The following is an 18,303-nucleotide window of genomic DNA, read 5'->3' as shown; positions in this document are numbered from 1 at the left end:
CAATCCATGCGAGTGCACAGCATTATAAGTCAGGATAAAATGAAGACTGGTTTGTGTTTTCCAATTATGGCCTATGATGGCTGATGGGAATTACATGCTTCAATACTGAATTTTATGTCCTCATACCACATAGCTGGCATTTGTCTCTTTTAAAAGTCTTTTAAATTACAAGCACCAATTGTGTCACTTGATCTCAGAAGTCACATTAATCAACGTACCTAGGGCAAGGGCCTAGGCTTAGTTCCAGGGAGCAAGGGAAAAGCTTCTGCTAAGGATGATCTACCTACTTAGCAGGGTCACTGAAGCAACATCCCTCACCTTTGCATCCAAGTACCAAACCATTACAACTGTGGAATCATTCCCTCCTCCCTCAATATCTACAGCAACTGACTCTGCCATAATTAGTTGCCTCTTTAAAGTAAGAGACACCACTCAGACGCTCACAGGATAGAAAATAAATTATTATAACACAGCAAGAGGTACCAAGCTGGTTGTCCACACTGGAAAGACCTTAAAACAAATTCAATGCTCTCAGGATTTAACTCTACCTATGTTGTTCTCACACTTGCATCACACAGGCCCACCAACGCATGTAAGCCGAGTTCACATGCTCAGTGTTCATCCTGACCTGGCATAGTGATCTTTCTTTGCAGCTTGTCAGCTAATAGCTGTCTGACAATCACATCTCCACTGCTGTCAGGAAGCATTTTGTCTAAAAAAACACTAAAAAGGAGCAGCAGGAAGAGACATTAAGAGGCTCCCATCCTGTATCTAGATGAACTGAAGGATTTTGCATCCTCTCCTTCAATTCTCAACCCCCAAAAGGAATCTTTTTTCACCATGCAGGCACTACAGGAGCAGAATATGGCCCTGACTTTCCCTGAAGTTCAGAGACAGGAGAATAGGAACATATCAGCTGTAGTTACAACTTGCCATAAAAAAACACCACCTTGGCACTGCTGCAAACTGGAGTTATCAGCCAGAAGACAAGCACTTTTGGTGTGATTACATCTTACCTACTATGAGTCTCTCTGAGTCCGGCAGATGAGAAAACTGTCTCTTGAATTCCTCGCTCCTATATTTGTAAGTAGAACTTGAGAGCTGTAACAAAGAATGGTAAAAGGTTAAGCAAACATCTATTTTCAGCCATCAACTGTCTTTATACTGGATGTGTAATTTTATCTTGAAGAACAAATGAACATCAAAAGAGCAATGAAGAATAGGTGGTATCTAAATGTGATAATCTCTGTAACTTTATGCTTGCTTATGTAAGAGTATGCTTCCAGTATTTAGGATAGGATGGGCCAAACTGTTCCCCAATTCAGGCCAGTTGCCAATCACAAGGTATTACAGTTGTATGACGGCAACCTACTCCACTCATAAGGGCAAAAGAGCCCTTTCCAGGGCTAAGTCCTCTAGCACAGACTAAAGAGGTATCGAGGCCACAACACATGGGGTGGCAGAACAGAACAAGCCCTCATACACGCCACTAGCTGGACACAGAAGCACAACCTAGAACACCAATTTCTAATGTGAGTACCATTTTGGGAACGCTACAATGCGGTGGATTTTTTTTTGCCAGTTGCTGTGATTAGACCTACAGGAATAAAGACCAAAGTTTCCTCCAGTGAACACAAATAGCAGCACCACCATCACCTCTTGATTTCCTACCCTGCTCTACATTTTACCCCATATTTAAAGAGATCATTGTCTATCATTCATTTAAGATTCAAACTGGGCAGTAAACTCACAGCAAAGGATATTAATCTTGATGGACTTTAACTCCTTATTCTTATAAACAAATGCCCCTGCTCCCATTCAAATGGAGAGCTTCAGCATGTTCTCCAGAAATGGTTCTGCTGTAAATACCCTGTTTTTCATTTTCAGTAATAACAAGGCTATATTTTTTTCTTAACAGATGTTGGCCACTTATTTTAGGGGCTTTCCTAACCAAATACTGTACAAGGCAATGACTCAGCTGGACTATAGTTAAGACAGGAAGAAGTCACTTTCAAGTGTTACCAAAATCAGGTATAAAGATATACTATAAAGGCCTCTTTTACACTTTTCTTTTTAACCTTTCTAAAGATCTTAAGCACATGGCTGCTATTCTCTTCTTGAGCACCTGTATTACTCCAAAACTTGACATTCGCCGTTAAACCTATCTCTACCATAAGGTCAGAGCCTATTTACATTTAAGGTAGGGAAGAAAGAAGAAAGGAAGCAAAGAATACTTTTAACTGTATGACCTTGCAGCATGTTTACTGAAAAGCCACCCAGTTTTAGCACACTAAGAGTATGTTCGTTGGTCATTACCCTTTCATTATGTCTGTGCTGGTTGTCGAAACAATCCCAGAACAAAGATAGACTTGTCTTCAGTTTGAGAGTCTTAATAAACTAGTACTAACAGTGCCCCCACCTCAACAACATTGTCACATTTTGCTATTTTCCACAGAAGATATTCCTGCTTCTTGCAGTTCAGAAAAGTTCCCTGAGCGCCACCCTACACGCACACAACCTACAATGGTCTGCCATCTACCTATACTTGAGAATCAAGCTCTTTGGTTCCAAAAACACATAAGTGCTACTTCAAGCTCACGTTTAAGTGCATGTAACACAGGAGAGGGCAACGTCACCCTGACTCAGTTTAGCTTTGAAGAAACACGTTAACGTTATCTTCTGTTACAACCAATAGAAGAAAGTCTTTATGTCTGACCACTGGTAAGTTCATGGACAGCATGTACGTATATTCTGAGCATTGCTATGTAAAAAGGCAGTGAGGGAAGGAGACAGAAAATACATCCATTCCTATCCTTCTGAGAAAAGTAACCATGAAAGCTTTAGGTGCAACTAAGAGGGCAACATGCCCTCTAAGCTGTATGCTTCCAGTTATATTTCAGTTATTTCTGATATTACAAAAGTATCATTCTTAGAGCATGAAATCTACTAAAGTAGATTGGCAAGGCCAAGAAACCATAGCCTTATCGTGCCCTGAAATGCATGCTTTTAACTGATCATCTGAAACAGGCATCCAATGACTGCACCACTTTCAAGACCCGGAGTTCTTTGCGATTACTCTGGAAAGAGACAGAGAGAAGAATGAAAACCTAACGTGGATCTGTAAAGTTGCCACTTGTAGTTCCAGAGACCCTACAATTTAGAGTCATACCTCAACTCACTGAAGTCTGAGCTTACGAGGACAGCGCTAACACAAAATAAGGGGGGGAAAAAAGAACTGGTCTGCCATGAGAGCAAAAGAAAGTTCACAATCTTCAAGCCTGATTTACAGAGCCATGATTTAAGAAGCCAAGCTTTTAGGAGGGAAGTACTTTCTCAAACACGCTGAATACAGATAAGAGATAAGAGCGACACTGAATCACTTTTGTGGTTATAAAATGAAAGGAATCAGGAAGAGTAGAATAGGAACATTACAGTATCACAGATGTGTTTATTTTAATGCCCGAATCAGCCAGTTCAACATCTCCAAGAATCCAAACCCAAGATATCTTGTGTTTTACTTAGAAATAGAATTTCTCTAGAGCATAAAACCTGCTATAGCTTCCTTGAGAAACCCTTGCTGGCATTTAAAAGTGTTCCTTGTCACAAGTGACAAACAGGCTATAAGACATCCTCTTATTAGTTGTAGATTTCTACTAAGCTCTTATGACATTTATGAAGAGCCAGCTCTGAATCTTCATCTAATCGGGGCGGGGGGGGAAGTGAACACATTGAAGTTTAACCTTATCTTTTCCTTATTTCATATGAAAACTAACTAGCTCACTTAGATCTCCAATTATTACATGCTCAGTATGTGGCTTGGTGATTAAGAGATCACTCAATGGCCTTGGGAAACAACAGGGACAATATTAACACTATTGGCATGATCAATTTCCTTAAAGTGAGGAAAACAAAACATTCCCATTTATATGAATACAGCATCTCTCAATCACCATTATAATATCCAAGACATGACTGCATTTGAGACAGGTTGCCACCTCTGGGTTATAAAACTTACCATCAAATATTAAAAGAAAGGCATAAATTAGGTTGTAGTAAGATATATAAGAGATGAAAACAGCAACTAATTTTTAACAGTTGCACACTTCTAAGTTTAACTGTAAGTCAACAGCAAACACTTTGCCTGCATATAATCCTAGGCATTTTTGGGTATGCTATATTTAATCACTAAGTCCAGACAACAACGTATTAGCATTCTTTATCTGAAGCCACAAAATACACCAAAGACCTGTAAAACAGCATAAGCAGAAAAACTCCTTCAGCCTCATCCAGGAAGTTTTACAGAAGAGAGTTCTACAAGAACCAGGTACTACTTGAAGACACATAACCCAAGCGATTCTCATACTTTGTTTAGAAATGGACCAGAGTCCAGCTATATAAAATCATGTTCTTCCAGAAAAAAAAAAAAGTGTTAAACAGGACTAAGCTGAGTTTTTTAACAGACTTCTATCATATAAATAACAGCTTCCCTTCACACTTACATCTTCAAAGTGTGGACACTGTAAATAATTGGAGCCATTTAGTAAACTGCAGAAGAAAATTAAGCTAGACTTTCTCCCAAGAGTACAGCAAAAATGCTAATCATTAGGAAATTATTTGATTGCACATATAACTAAGCATGCAAATAGTCAATCAACCTCAGTGGAATGGTGCACACCTTTTTTTATCATTTGCTAATGACAGTAATTTTGCACTTGCTTTGTTAGTGTTTTCCCCTTGTCTTGAGGCACCACGAAAACCACATTAACTGACAATTTGCATTCTAGAATTCTGACATGCAGCTGTGAATACAAACAGCTGAGAACACAGCTAACTTGACCTCACCACTAGAGTAACACAACTCTGATGTCACCTCATTTTAGAGATGCACGTGTGCCTCTCACTGAGCTTCAGCCTTGGGTATCACCTACCACCAAATACATGGGGTCCCAGAATCAAACAAGCCTATAAGCAAGCTGCCTGACCTGCTCCCCTTTTATGTTCAGAAACCTCACTAAACCATCAAAATACAGCTAATGGGACACATGGCTTTGCTCCTCTGTCTACAAGCAAGCAAATCCACACCATCTCTACCTCCCACTTAAAAGACCACCTGATGTGCTAGTCTCCAAAGATGGAGGAGCTTGACTTCTACTTTCATATGAAGTTTCTAGACATCGTTGAAAACAAATTTGGATACTAAGATGAGGATGAAAGTACTTTATAATTCTACCCTAACACATTAAAACAAACATTAAGTATCCTGGCAAAAACTGTTGCATTTCTACTGAAGAATGCATTGTCTTCCTCCCCTTCACGTTCATCTCAAACCTTGCTTAGCATCAGGAGAAAGAAAAAGAAAATAGCCTCCAGAAGAACAACATACAGTCAGCGAGGAGTTTGATTTTATACAACAAAAAAACCAAACCCAACAAGTATTCTTGAAACTTATCTGGTAAGGAAGGCATTAAAAAAACCAAACCAAAACAAACCAACACTCCACTTCCAGTGAGTCTAAAGCCCCACTAGGCTAGGAGAGAGCTAAGTTAACAGCCCCAAACAAGAGCTTCATTTAGCAGTATAAGGCAGGCAAACTTAAGGTTTCACATACTCCAAAATAGATTCAGGTAGACTTATCTGTAAGCCTAAGAACAACTCCCATGGCACACCGAGATGATGGTCTCTCTGCTGAGGCTACCTGTAAAACGTACCAAGTCTGACAAGCCTTTCCATCAGAGAAATGTTGATCTCACTGCAGCCATTTCTTGAGTCCAGAAAAGTTCATTATGACCCTCCAATCTAATCTGTGATGCACAGGCCACAGCTATCCCACAGTTTAGGTCCTGCTTTAAAACCTGAGCTGCAATCGACAAATTTCCCCTTGGGAAAGGAAAAAAAAATATTTTACCTTCTTAAAAGCCACCACTGATGGATAAATCCATCCTAGCTATCGATAGTTCTTCTAGTGGTCTGTTGGTTAATCTTATCTTCACCTTGTGAGTTATTTTCAGATTGTGAGCAAGTTACCCCATATCTTCTTTTGGGGTAGGGATTAAGCTTCTCAAATCGATTAGGAAAAATTATATTTTTCAGATTTATCCTCATGGCTCTTCTGAATCCCCTCCTATTTTCAATGTGCTTCTTGAGAGCTAGCCATAGCATTGCAGGAGTCATTGCAAATAAATCCGACTCACATTTGCTTTCAGGCACAGAATCACAGTGGAAGCTCACGTCCATGTGACTACCAGTATCCCTTATCTTTTCACAGTTCTAGGGCATGGTTTTCCATTTTTGCTGAAAACAAGCACAAGGATGTATGTTGAAAGTGTCAGACTTGTTCTCTGTTTACCCTGTCACAAGCAAACAGTCTGGATCCACTCTGCTACAGTGATCTATTTTCACTAACCATTCCTTGACAGAACCACAGAAAAAATTTGGGTTAGAATTAATTTTCAATTATTGAGTACTCATAAGCTTTACTAGCAGTAACTTACTGTTCTTTTCTTTCTCTTGAAGCACAAAAACATTACATTTGCCCAGGGAAAGAACCACTCAGAGGACCTGAAGAACAATACCACCTTACTTAGGGTGACTTACTGTGCCATGTACAGTACACTGTGCACTTTGGGACTGGATGGGTACAGTGTCCACTTTTTTTTTAATAAGGAGCTATTTGATCATACCTGATGATCCACAGAGTTGTATTTAATTCATAGGTCATATCAGACATGTCAACCAACTAAAAAAAAAAAAAAAAGAATAGCAAGCAACTGTTGCCAGGGTTGGCTCAGACACTGTATTCCCTAGGAGCCTGCTTTCCAAAAGTTCCCATTCTCTCAAGGAAATGGAAACAAGCTCATGGCCACAGTGGGAGGGGGAAGAGTTTAAGCAGCCAGGACTACTTTACTTACATTCTTTGTATGCTCTTCTTCATTCACCCTTAACTTCTCTGGAGAGGGGAATCTCATAAGCACAGGGCGTTCTTCCAGTGGGCCACTGACAGGCACATGGCTGTGCACTAGGGTCATTATGTCCCCTTCTGTGGCCCAGCCCCCCTCTTATTTGCAGAGGCTATAGAAGAAACAGACTTTAACATTTCTTCGTGACTGAGCAGAAAACAAACCAATGGCAGTTCTCCTTCAGTGGCATCTGTTTACAGGCAGAGCTGCATCCAATACGAATTTTGGTGCAACTATGTGTTTCTTCTGTTGGAAGCACACCATCTAAAATTTCAAGGAAGGGATACCGAAATACAGGTCATGAGTTACTCTGTTTTCTACATGTTTATTTGTTTTAAATCCTATCAGATTCCATAAACAAGGCTAAAGACAGAGTCCCTAGTACCCCCAAAATGAGCATTACTATTAACTAGTTCTCACAGATGCATGGGCAGGCACACTAAAAATGTTAAGATTATTTACCACTAACACTGGTGGCTTCCAAAAAATCCATATAGAAACTCTTCAGAACTATTTAATTATGGAGAGCTACTAAAATACTGGATGCCCACTTACAAAGTATTTGACACTCAGTGAAATGAAATGGACCAAATTAGGTAATTCCTAAAGGGAGACTGCTCCTATTTATTTTAAAGACTGGGTCTACGCACATCAAAAGTCCTGGGCCCCACAGCACCTCAACAGTAGTCCAGCCCCCACCTGCTCCACTGCGGACATCAGTCTCATCAGCCATCATTGACCTGGCACATAGTAAGACCCTGCTTTTCTGAAAAGCAGTTCTTGTTGACTACTGACCAGGGAGGCCTGTCTTAACAATTGTTTCCCCCCCGCAGTGTGACATGAACTCAGCTAACTGCTATCCTGCTCACAAAAGGCCTGGTCATCTCCTGCACCTCATGAGCCACCTTGCCCTTCTGAGAGTAGGAAAGGTGGTCTCATACTTGAGCTTTGCCTATTTAAGTACAAATATCAAATCACGTTGGAGCACGGCTTGGAAAACAGCCTACAAGATCTACAATCAAAGTTGTCACGATCTCGACAGACAAGAAAATTTAACATCATATGATATACTGGGAACTATGCTGCTAACATCAGGTTATATAATTAGAAATAGAACAAAAGTATCATTTTTGTGAAGAATTTTAAATTTGGCTTCCTTCCCAAGCAGAAAACTCAAAGACTTCATGTTTAAAAAGATCAAAAATGTAAAGTTCTCCAAACACACACCTATAAACTGTGCAACCAGTTAACATTTAAAGAAAAAAAATATCTTTCTTTAGAAAAAACAGTAGACAAGGTCTAGAATAATTTTGTAACAAAGTATTTCTGTTTAGAACATGAGGACCATTCTCAAGTTTCTCCTTCAAGATCGCACTGGAATTAGCCCAGTTTCACCAGCCATTACATTTCATTGATTCAGGGTTCATCTGAAGCTATTCCAACAAAGTCTATATTTAACCTCACAGGGCTCTATTCTCCACTCAATGGAGATGCAATTTAACTATACACATTACCAGATGACAGCTCAGGGTACAGTTTTCCCAAGTACCCTCTATCAAAAGGGAACAGCACCTAACAAATATGCATCTTGCAAACACAGGAAGAAATACACTTCAAGCATACAAAAAAATAAGCCTGCTGGGAACATGTTACAGCTGAGAAGGCCTCCTTATCAACAATAAGAAAGCCTCTTGTCATTAGTAGTATTGTAGACTTTTCCCTGAAAAGAAAAAAAGTAGTTGGGATTGAGAATATCCCCTGCTTATTCTGGAGAAATTGCTTTGTAGTATTTAGTCCTTTCTTTCTGCAAATAAGTGTTCTAAAGCATTTTTAAGTGGTGAAGGCAATGCACTTTCGTAACAACTCTGATTCGGATATAAAATCTCAAGTTTGACATGTACAGTGAGGATCAAAGCATATGCTCCATTTCAGAAATAAAACTGAGGCATGAAGCTAATGTAAAGTCAGAAGACACACACCCCCTACACATACCTCCTCCTCCTCCAGCTGCCTGCAGCCTGTTCCAACCCATGCAAATCTGTGGCCAACACTCGGGCAGCCTCTACAGTTCCCCCCTCTCTCACCCACTTGCTCAGAGCCAGTACTGGACACCATCCAGCAGAGCTAGCTAGTGTTCTGCCAGCCTCTGCTTGCATGCCAGCTTGGAAAACAGGCTGAAACACACCAGCCTTGCAGAACTTGCATACAAATGCTGCAGCAAGTGGTCAAAGAAAACTTAAGTGGCAGGGCAGGGCACAGAGCTGCCCAGCTCTAGTCTAAAACCGCTATCATCTAAACAGATTTTGGGAGGCAGACTGCAGTGGCATAGGTCATTTCAAGTTCACTAAAGTCCCAAAGGGGACAGCAGAAGAAAGCACCATCACCAGGGAAACACCAGCTTGGAAAGGAACACTCCACGCCCAGCGCTCCTCCTCTCTGCAACACTGAAGGCTACAGCCCATGGACCTACTGTGCACCAGTCTTAAAGCTAGAGTACATCTATACATGGTAACTCAGTGTGGACCCAAATCTACTCTTACACAAGACTTAGCAGTGGCTTGACTTATAAAGCGAACAATGGCTAAGAGTCCTCCTCAGTCTGAGCTCCAGAGCAGGGAGGGGAGGAGATCAGGGCATGCTTAATGCACACCCAAGCTCCCAAAATGAGTATGCTACCACCACTTCTTTGTGGGCACAGAGCAGACACTTTGAGGCAAGACATATAGGTCTTTGCATGCTTGTAAGACCCCTCTGCCTGCTACAAAAACAGTAGGCACACATCTACTCTGCTTTCTTTGTGCTGTCTGTCCCCTTCCATCTGTCTTACCTAGGATCTGTCTGCTGCATTTCTGCAAATAACTAAATGAAGTCAGGCTCCAGCTGCAGTTTGCATACGGGACCATTCTCTAAGTGAGGGGGACTACATAGGAAACAGCAGGATGCATACAAGTTTCACCTCACACAGACCACAAACCACTACAGCAGCGAGGGGCTGCAGAGCCCCTCTTTGCTGCATGGCACCACCCACCCATCCCCAGCTGCAAGACTGGGTCCCTAGAAGCTATCACAACACACATACAGTTTCAGAGCTACAGGCTCTTCTCCTGTAGTGCCTCTATGCTGCATCCACCTCCCTCACTGAAGGCCCAGCCTCCTACAGGTTGATCCCCTTGGGCACTTGGCTGAAGATAGAGCTAATGACTCACTCAACAGCAGGAAACAGATCCCTGTCCTAGCACAGCTCTACAGAGAAAGCCAAAAGAAGAAACAGAAAAACACATTTCAAGGCATTTTAATCACTCCTATAATCAGATTTAAAGCTGAATGTCTAAAAGGAAAAGATAAATATGGCCCCACTATATTCAATTAGTCATTTTGCCAGCTACAGCTGCTCATTAGGATTAAGCCGTTGTCTTTGTGCACCTAGCTGGGTGGTGGTGCTTTAGATGGCCTGCAGTTCTGTCGTCAAGATCAGCTAAGTACGTAAATAGCAGGAACTAGTTTCACCAGTAAAACTGGCAACTCTTCTGCCTTCCCAAAGCAAAGCTAGGATACATCAGAAGGAATCTCTGCCTGAATCCCAAAGCAGAGCAAGATATTGCAAGGCAAATCTATACAGAAAAATATTCATTGGCGATTTCTTTACATCAGAAAGACAGTGAGAGGACTCCAGGTGATCCCGGAAAGGCCCTCCCAAAAGCCTGAGTACCAACGTAACTCACGCTTCAGAAGTAGCATAAGCATACAGTAATTTAAGTGCATTTCCTGTTTATAACACAACATTCAGCTGATTAAACACCTGAGTCTAAGTTTGCAGTTAGCAATAAGGCTGATAATTCCAGTTTCAAATACAATTATATATGTAACTGCTACCAAGTAACTCAGAGTTGGGATGAAAAACATTTACATTTTAAATAAGAAGGTTACACAAAATGTTCAATTTGGACACTTCCACAGAAAAACATCTTCCCCAACTCTGAACTGGAAACTAAAGTGCTTTTAGCTTTTCCAGGAGGCAAGATGCTCCAATCTCAGATTTAGCCAACATCCTCAACAATACCATGCGAAGCTGACAATAACTTCTTTGGACTTGGTAGTAAAGTTATACCTATAATGCCTCTGCCAGAGACCATGTCCCATACTGCCTCCCCAAGGCACTAGTCCAAGCCAAGTTCACGAGAGTCTTAAGTAGCTAGCTCCTTCTCATTTTAGGGGAAAAAATGTGGACCTACGATTCAAGCAATTTTTTTTCAAGTAACTTTATCACAGGATTGGTGATAAAATTACTAAGAGTATTTTTAAAAAAGGCTTTTTTTTCAAGGATTTAAGGGATTAAAAACCAATACCCCCCAAATCCTGTGATACATCAAGTTCTAAAACAAACTTAACACAAATAAAACAAGTGTGTTTGTATAAACTCCGCAGTTCCTATTTTAACATTGTGCAATTAAAATTAGTTTGTCACCCTCCCAACACCAAGTTATCCTTTAGCTCAAATAATTTGTCTGCTCCCCAGTTTAATTTCAAGTCCTGTAACTACATTGTCCAGGTTTCAACAACCATAAGCGTACTAACTAACATGATGCAATGGCAATTAAAAGCTCAGTCAAGATGATTTCCTTTAGGATAAAAAATACATTCCTTTCTGAACAGCAGTTTCATCTGACTCATATTTCTTCCTACAGCATGTGTGTGAAACAATTAGCCAACGTCATTTGTTAAGAACATCTGTTCCTTCACCTGATCTTTCACTGTAGACCGCCTAAGTAATGAAAAAAATTCAGACTGCTTACCTTTAGACTTATTTGATCCACTGAATAATTAGGGGGAAAAAATCCAGACTGGGGAGGGGGTGTGTGGGTTGGGGTGTGTTTGGACAGACACCACACACATATGACAATGAGGACCTCATACAATAAAGTAGCTACAAGACATTACCCCCGAACTCTCAGCTTCCTTACCTGCAACAAGGTCCCACCAACATTACTTAATACAAAAGTAGCTAAACACAGAAGCAAAAGCATGGTATACCTCAGTTGCACTTTTCCCTCCTTCCTCTCCCAGAACTGGACTCTGGTATCTCCAATCTGTGTTTAAGTTCAGTAACAGTTCCCAAATATTGGGCAGAGAAAAGGTCATGAAGAAAACAAACAATCCTCTTGGTAGTAAGAGTGCTAACAAGATATATTTTGGAAAAATATGACTTCAAAAGATTTATTCTACTTTCACTTAGCACTTCAGATTTAATAACTGATCTTTTACTTTTCAGCAAATCATAGAAGGATACACAAATATTTTGGATCAGGACTATGATGACAACCTGTAGGAGCATATTAGACAAATTACAACAGTAGTTACACAGTTAATGCAGTAGTGACTGCAGCCAACTACATTAACTGTGCTGGTATAATTTACACTAGTCATGTCACTAAGCCCTACTGCATTTGAAATGACACAGCAAATCACACTCAACAAGCAACTGACCCCAAACTATTTTTCCTATGAAATATATAATTTGATCGCTTCCTTTTCCACCTTGGAACCAAGCATAGGTTTTACTTAGTCATTTCTATATTAAAAGATGCTACCAGATTTGATTGAACCATTCTCAAAGACAGGCCATACATAATTTTTCTTGAACTTTATACAAAAATGGAACATAAAGGGTCAGCTATTGGGAGACGTATATCAGTACAAGCTGATCAGAGCTACATACACACCATGGTTCATGATCACATACCTCCACTCATTCTGAACGAGGGGGGATATCTTGAGTCCTGGCAGGTAGGCATAGCAGAAAACAGAAGGAGAAACTGAGAAGTGGTATGAGCAAGCTGAAGTCCTGAATGACTTTATCCATCAGTTTCCTAGGGGCTTTAGGAGGATGCCATAACGAATACACAATCCAAATACACAATTACCAAAGTTAAAGCTTGTGCATGAATATCCCAAGTGTAGGTTTTACAGACTCTGCAAGCAACTTCATAAGAAAAAGCACTACCTAAAAAAAACATTTACTCCATGTAATTTCTAAAGCACTGTTGATATCACCACAGAATCCTGACATAGCTCAATTAGTGCATAAGCATCTGCCACGTAGGATGAGACAAAATATAACTTCCAGCGTAGTCATTACCAGAAAAGACATATACTCTTGTCTAGAATGCTCTTATATTTTTTGATAGGTACATATGTGTCCCAAATCATCTAAACCTCAAAAGATTTCAGGTTTTGAATTTTTTTCTTCTTAAACATGTCCTGGAGAATTTTCTACCCCTAGTTGCTGCTAATTACTTAATTAAATGTACCACTGAATAACCACATCCTATGCAGTTTCATTTACCTGTTGTCTTTCCCTCCAAAGGGGTGCAAGTAGCTCACCTGTAGCAGAGTGGAATAAGAATGTTACACCACTGCTTCTTTGCAGAAATACTGAACAACAAAGCTGTAACCAAACCAAAGAATAAAAAAAGAGCTTAACTCCCATCTACTACATTTGCTATCAAAGCTTTCACTTCATAAGCTATGAACTCCTCTTTCATTGAATGGATATCATAATTCAACCAACTTCATGCTGATTTTCTGAACTATACTGCATTTCTGACATTTTTGCTCCCAGTGACTTACAAAATAAGTAAATCACAGAAATCTGAAGTATTTTCTTCCTCATCTATTAAACTTAACTTTCAGATTCTAGACTAGTTATTTAGGTGTGCATAATAGTAATTCATATTACATAAAACTTCCCGCTGCTGCAGCTGGGGAAAGCTTATTTAGACAGGGCACCAACTGCCAGTTTTTAAGACCAGGCTGAAACTCAATGGCAGTCAGATCTACTCAAGTGCTCAGTTTGGAGCTGCATCAAAAGCAATAAAGAGATTCCCAGTGTGAAAATAAGTGAGAAAAACACTTCAGCCTCATCAGCCATATTCAAGGGCTAGTCAGAACTACAGTTTACCTTTTTCTACTATTCTAAAACACTGCTTCTGTATAAATTAGTGCTATCACAGGGCTATAAAAGCACCTATTCTAGAAATTCCAGATAGGTAAACAAACTACCAGTGCTACAAGTACAGCAAAAACTATACTGAAGTTATGACATTTCAGAAAAAACAGCATAATTGTGCTTAAGATTTTTATTCTCTTCAGAGACCTACAGCATTTATCCAATTCTCATCCTCCTTAGCAGACTGCTTCATACCAGCAAATAAAAAGGAGGCTAAAAATCCTCCTCTGATGTCACAAGCTATAATGTCTCTCCTTCACAACACATGCATTCAGAGGCACAGATGAGAAAAGCTTTCTTCAGAAGTAACATACCAAATACACAACACAGGAGATGAAGCAACCTTAAATATCAGTCTGCCAAAACACAGGCACGGATTTAACAAGCCCAGTAAACCATTCCCAGAGTGAACATTAGTCAGAGAAAGGTGACAGGAGCATTCCAACAACTATAGATGCAAGAAATATTTCATCTAACCCTCACTAGTCTTGGGCCCCAAACTTCTATCTGTGCTGCAAAAAGTTATCTTTCAAGTTGTAATGTGTATCTGCATCCCTCCTGTGCAGGGTTGAGTCATATATGTTTATCACACTCTTGGCATCCATATTCTCACACGCTCCCACAGACTAGCTCTTCCTCACAGAAACCAAATCCATGTTTGTCAGAATTCAAAATCCTTTTCCAAATCTTGTGCATCTGCACTTGTTCTTGTATTATGAAAAATAGAAGGCTTACTTCCACTTTTCACTGTACTATTTGTTTGCTGCTTCTTGCTCCTTCACACTAACCCACCCTTTAAACTGACATTACATTGCAATCAAAGTGGCTTTTCTAAAGCCTCTTTTATTATTTTCTTTCCAATGCCTTTTTGGCACCTCACATTTCCAAATTCTTAAACAAACCATCCAGATAAAAGCAGTTTTCTGAGAGACGCTCATTTGATTTCAACAATTTCCACCTACCTTTTCACTGCAAGGGAAGGACTTACTTTTTTGTTCTTTCTTTCCACAGGCATTCTTCTTATTGTAGACAAATGTGAACTTTCTTTGACTGTTTATTAAGAGAAGCTAGAGTCCCCTGAGAGAAAACCCTCACTTTTGATATAAGGATCCTTTTCATTAGCTTCCTCATTCACCTTTACCTTCTTCATTACAGTAACTTAACACTTAAGATTTTCCCAAGTTTCTTCTTCCCAGGATATTAAATTTAATTATATTTCAGTATGAAGAGTGTCAAAAGGATAAAAAAAGTTAATTCAGAATCTTGAGATAGGGCTTCCAGATGTAACTTAATTTCCAAAGCGTCTTTGACTCTCATCATCTCTATTTGCAGTTGCCAAAACTAGAACCATTTAATCAAAAGTAGGTGCAGGTTCCAGTAAAGAGGAAAACCCCTGAGATTAAGTTTGCAAGCAAGCTTTCTTCTTCCTCCAGTAAGGTTATAAGAACCTAGCTTTTTCCACTTCCAGGGAATGATCTTAAAAAAACAAACCAACCAAAACCACACAACAAAAGAAACCCAACACAAAAAAGTACACCTTAAAAACAGCAGTTATTAACACTACCAGTTTAAGAATTGCTTACAGTAGTCAGAAAATTAATTCTTTCTCAAAATTTTTCAATCAAGCTATCCAAAGTATTTTTTTTGAGATGGGGAAAGTTATGTGTAGTAAGATTCTCTTTTCTTCCTTCCCTGCTGATTTTTCTGCTACCCTTCCTTCTCCCCACTCATCCTCATCAGAAAAGAGATTATATCCCAGAAGCTCCCAACCCAAGCTTGCTACTAATTACATGTGCTCACAGCACCTATTGAGCATTCAAGGTACCTGGCCTGACTTCCAGAGGCATGGCACAACTGCCTACTCCCACTCAAATCCATGAAAAATTGAAGTCAAACCAGTCAGGCTCTAACATCCACATTTGGTTTCTATCAGAGAAGCAAGAGCACCTACTTGGAAGAAACGAATCCTTGGAGCAAACCAAAGCTGTCAAACATGCAGCCTCTCAAAGCAAACAACCCAGGCAACCAAAGCTGATCCCTGGATGCTACTGCAGGCCAGCCTTGCTGTTGTAGTAACTCCTTAGTTCTACTGACTTAAGAGTAGGAAGGAGCATAACAAATCCACGCCTGCCACAGGACACCAAGATCATCCTTTGCCAAATGTTAGTGACACATGCTTTGCACACTGCAACAAGGTGCCTTCCATGTTATCACCTACACATTTACTATGACTCAGTATTTAGAGAGTTTTAATGATTTGTTTATATACTCAGCAGCTGATCATCAACCATGCAAGTTATTAAAACACATTTTCTGTCTACAGCAGCAGGGCAAGATGCCAATGACATAACGTTTTAATTAGATCTTAATTTGCACCTATGAATTTGTGACTTTCTGTCTCTTGCTACTTCTAAGTTCTGTCCCCTTGAGGCTGAGAAAATGAGTACCACAGCCTCCTATCACCATACTGATAGAGGTTTTTAAAACTAATCAGCAACATAAACAGCATAGCTAGAAATTTACAAGCCACAGCACTGACTTGCAAGAGACAAGTATTTACACAATTCCTTTGTTTTAACTGCAAGGTCATATTTGCAGAACCAAATAAATGCTAACTTCAAACAAATACTGAGGTCTTGAAGTATAAATCATAGACAGAAGGCAACCATTTAATCATACTGGAAAACACCTCACACTCTCTTAGCAGCTGTCACTGCACTGAGGAATCCCAGTCCCCTGAAGTTACAGGCACACATTACTATGGGAAGCAGAAAGCAGCACTGTGAGGTGCAATACCTCAGGTCAATACCCTGAGCAGACGCACACCTAAAGCTCTGCTCAAAGAAACTTCTAACCTTCAGCACACGTCTCAAACCTAAAAATGCAAAGCCAGTTATATTCTTCACATATTATACTTGACTGACTTTATTTTAGATTGTCAAGCTTACTAAGGAAAGACTGAGGTGCTAACTGCAAGTCCAACAAACTAACCCCAAAACCTAAACAGTTTCTTCCTCACATAGACTACCAACTGCATTAACTGCTGTATACAAACCACCAAGAGTTAGTTTACACAATCTAGTTTGCCATTTAATGAGAGCATAGCTGGCAGTTACCATGCCTGCGAAGCACGATTTGCTATCAAGTACAGAGATACAGCTGGGCACAGGCAGGACGGCTCTGTATCACCTTTGACGCTGTAGGGATAGTGGAGAAAATAATGAACAATCCAAGCACTCACTGTCTAGCAACATAATTCTATGACCTACTGCGATTCATTTGGCCTGTCCCATTTCCATTGGCTCTAGACTACCATTGCTCAGTTTAAAAGTACACATGCGTTTTAGAGGAAGTTTATGCTAGGGCCTGAGATGCAAAAATCAATGTTCTGACCACTAGGACATCTGCTGAGTTTGAACAGGAGGGATGAAGAGACATACAAGCTAGGTTTATAAATAAGGAGTTGGGAAATCTGACCCCCCCAGTTGTGTTCGCAGCTCTGTCGCAGATTCACTATGGCCTTAGCTAGTTACTTAATCTTTCACCTGCTGAACACAATGGATACTCTGATGACCTCATCAGGACAAGGACACAGTAGTCTAGATGATGTTCCTATGCACAAGCTGAAGCACGCCAATTTACTCAGCCACCTGATGTAGCACCTGAGTCAGACTGTCAGAGCTGTGAGGAAGGGAATCAACATCTCATGATATCAGGTATTAGCCTGCCTGTGGCTCCACACACACAGGTGTTCCCCTTTCCTATCTAACAGCAGCAACCCATCCACTAAACTAACAGCAAAAATATGCTCTAAGTCTACACCTGTAAGTTTATCTTCTCTCATGGCACTGGGTGGGGGGGGGGAGGGGGGGAAGAAGAGAGAGAGAAATTTATCAAAAGCATAACAAGAGTATTAAAGACAGCATTTATTATTACACCCTCCACTTTCAGTGAGGCATGCCCCTGGAGAGGAGCAAAATTAAACCCCTCCTTTCTGCCCTTCTTATTCTCAAATCCCATTCTTTACACCGAACACAGGAAGCTTATTTACTTTTCTGGTAAACGAATATGTTTACTTGACAAAAACCAGACACTAGGAAAGCACATCAGAAGTACTACCTAACACTGAGAATCAAAATTCAGCCCTTACTGTTAAAAAGCATCAACCCTGTCTTACTAAAGGCATAAAGAGACATCAGATAGGTTAATGAACCATTGAAGTAACTGGGAGACAGGACTGGGCACAGAAGCCAGAAGCCCTGTCACTAACTTGATACATGACATCAGGTAAACAAATTCACACACCCCCCTCAGTCTCACTTTACACTTTAGTAAGCTGAT

At 40.2% G+C, this 18,303-nt stretch overlaps 1 protein-coding gene across 4 annotated transcripts in view; it reads right to left on the bottom strand.

The window, feature by feature from the left end:
- Window positions 1-18,303, bottom strand: part of GRAMD1C (GRAM domain containing 1C) — a 55,470-nt gene that overhangs the window by 35,002 nt on the left and 2,165 nt on the right. For all 4 annotated transcript variants that reach the window (XM_075106434.1, XM_075106424.1, XM_075106451.1 and 1 more), the window contains one exon: window positions 1,017-1,101. In XM_075106434.1, the coding sequence (XP_074962535.1) occupies window positions 1,017-1,101 (85 nt within the window). The remainder of the gene's footprint in view (window positions 1-1,016; window positions 1,102-18,303) is intronic.

This window comes from Phalacrocorax aristotelis, chromosome 1 (genome assembly GCF_949628215.1).
Source record: "Phalacrocorax aristotelis chromosome 1, bGulAri2.1, whole genome shotgun sequence".
Lineage (NCBI taxonomy): Eukaryota > Metazoa > Chordata > Aves > Suliformes > Phalacrocoracidae > Phalacrocorax > Phalacrocorax aristotelis.
This window is presented reverse-complemented; position numbering and strand designations above follow the sequence as displayed.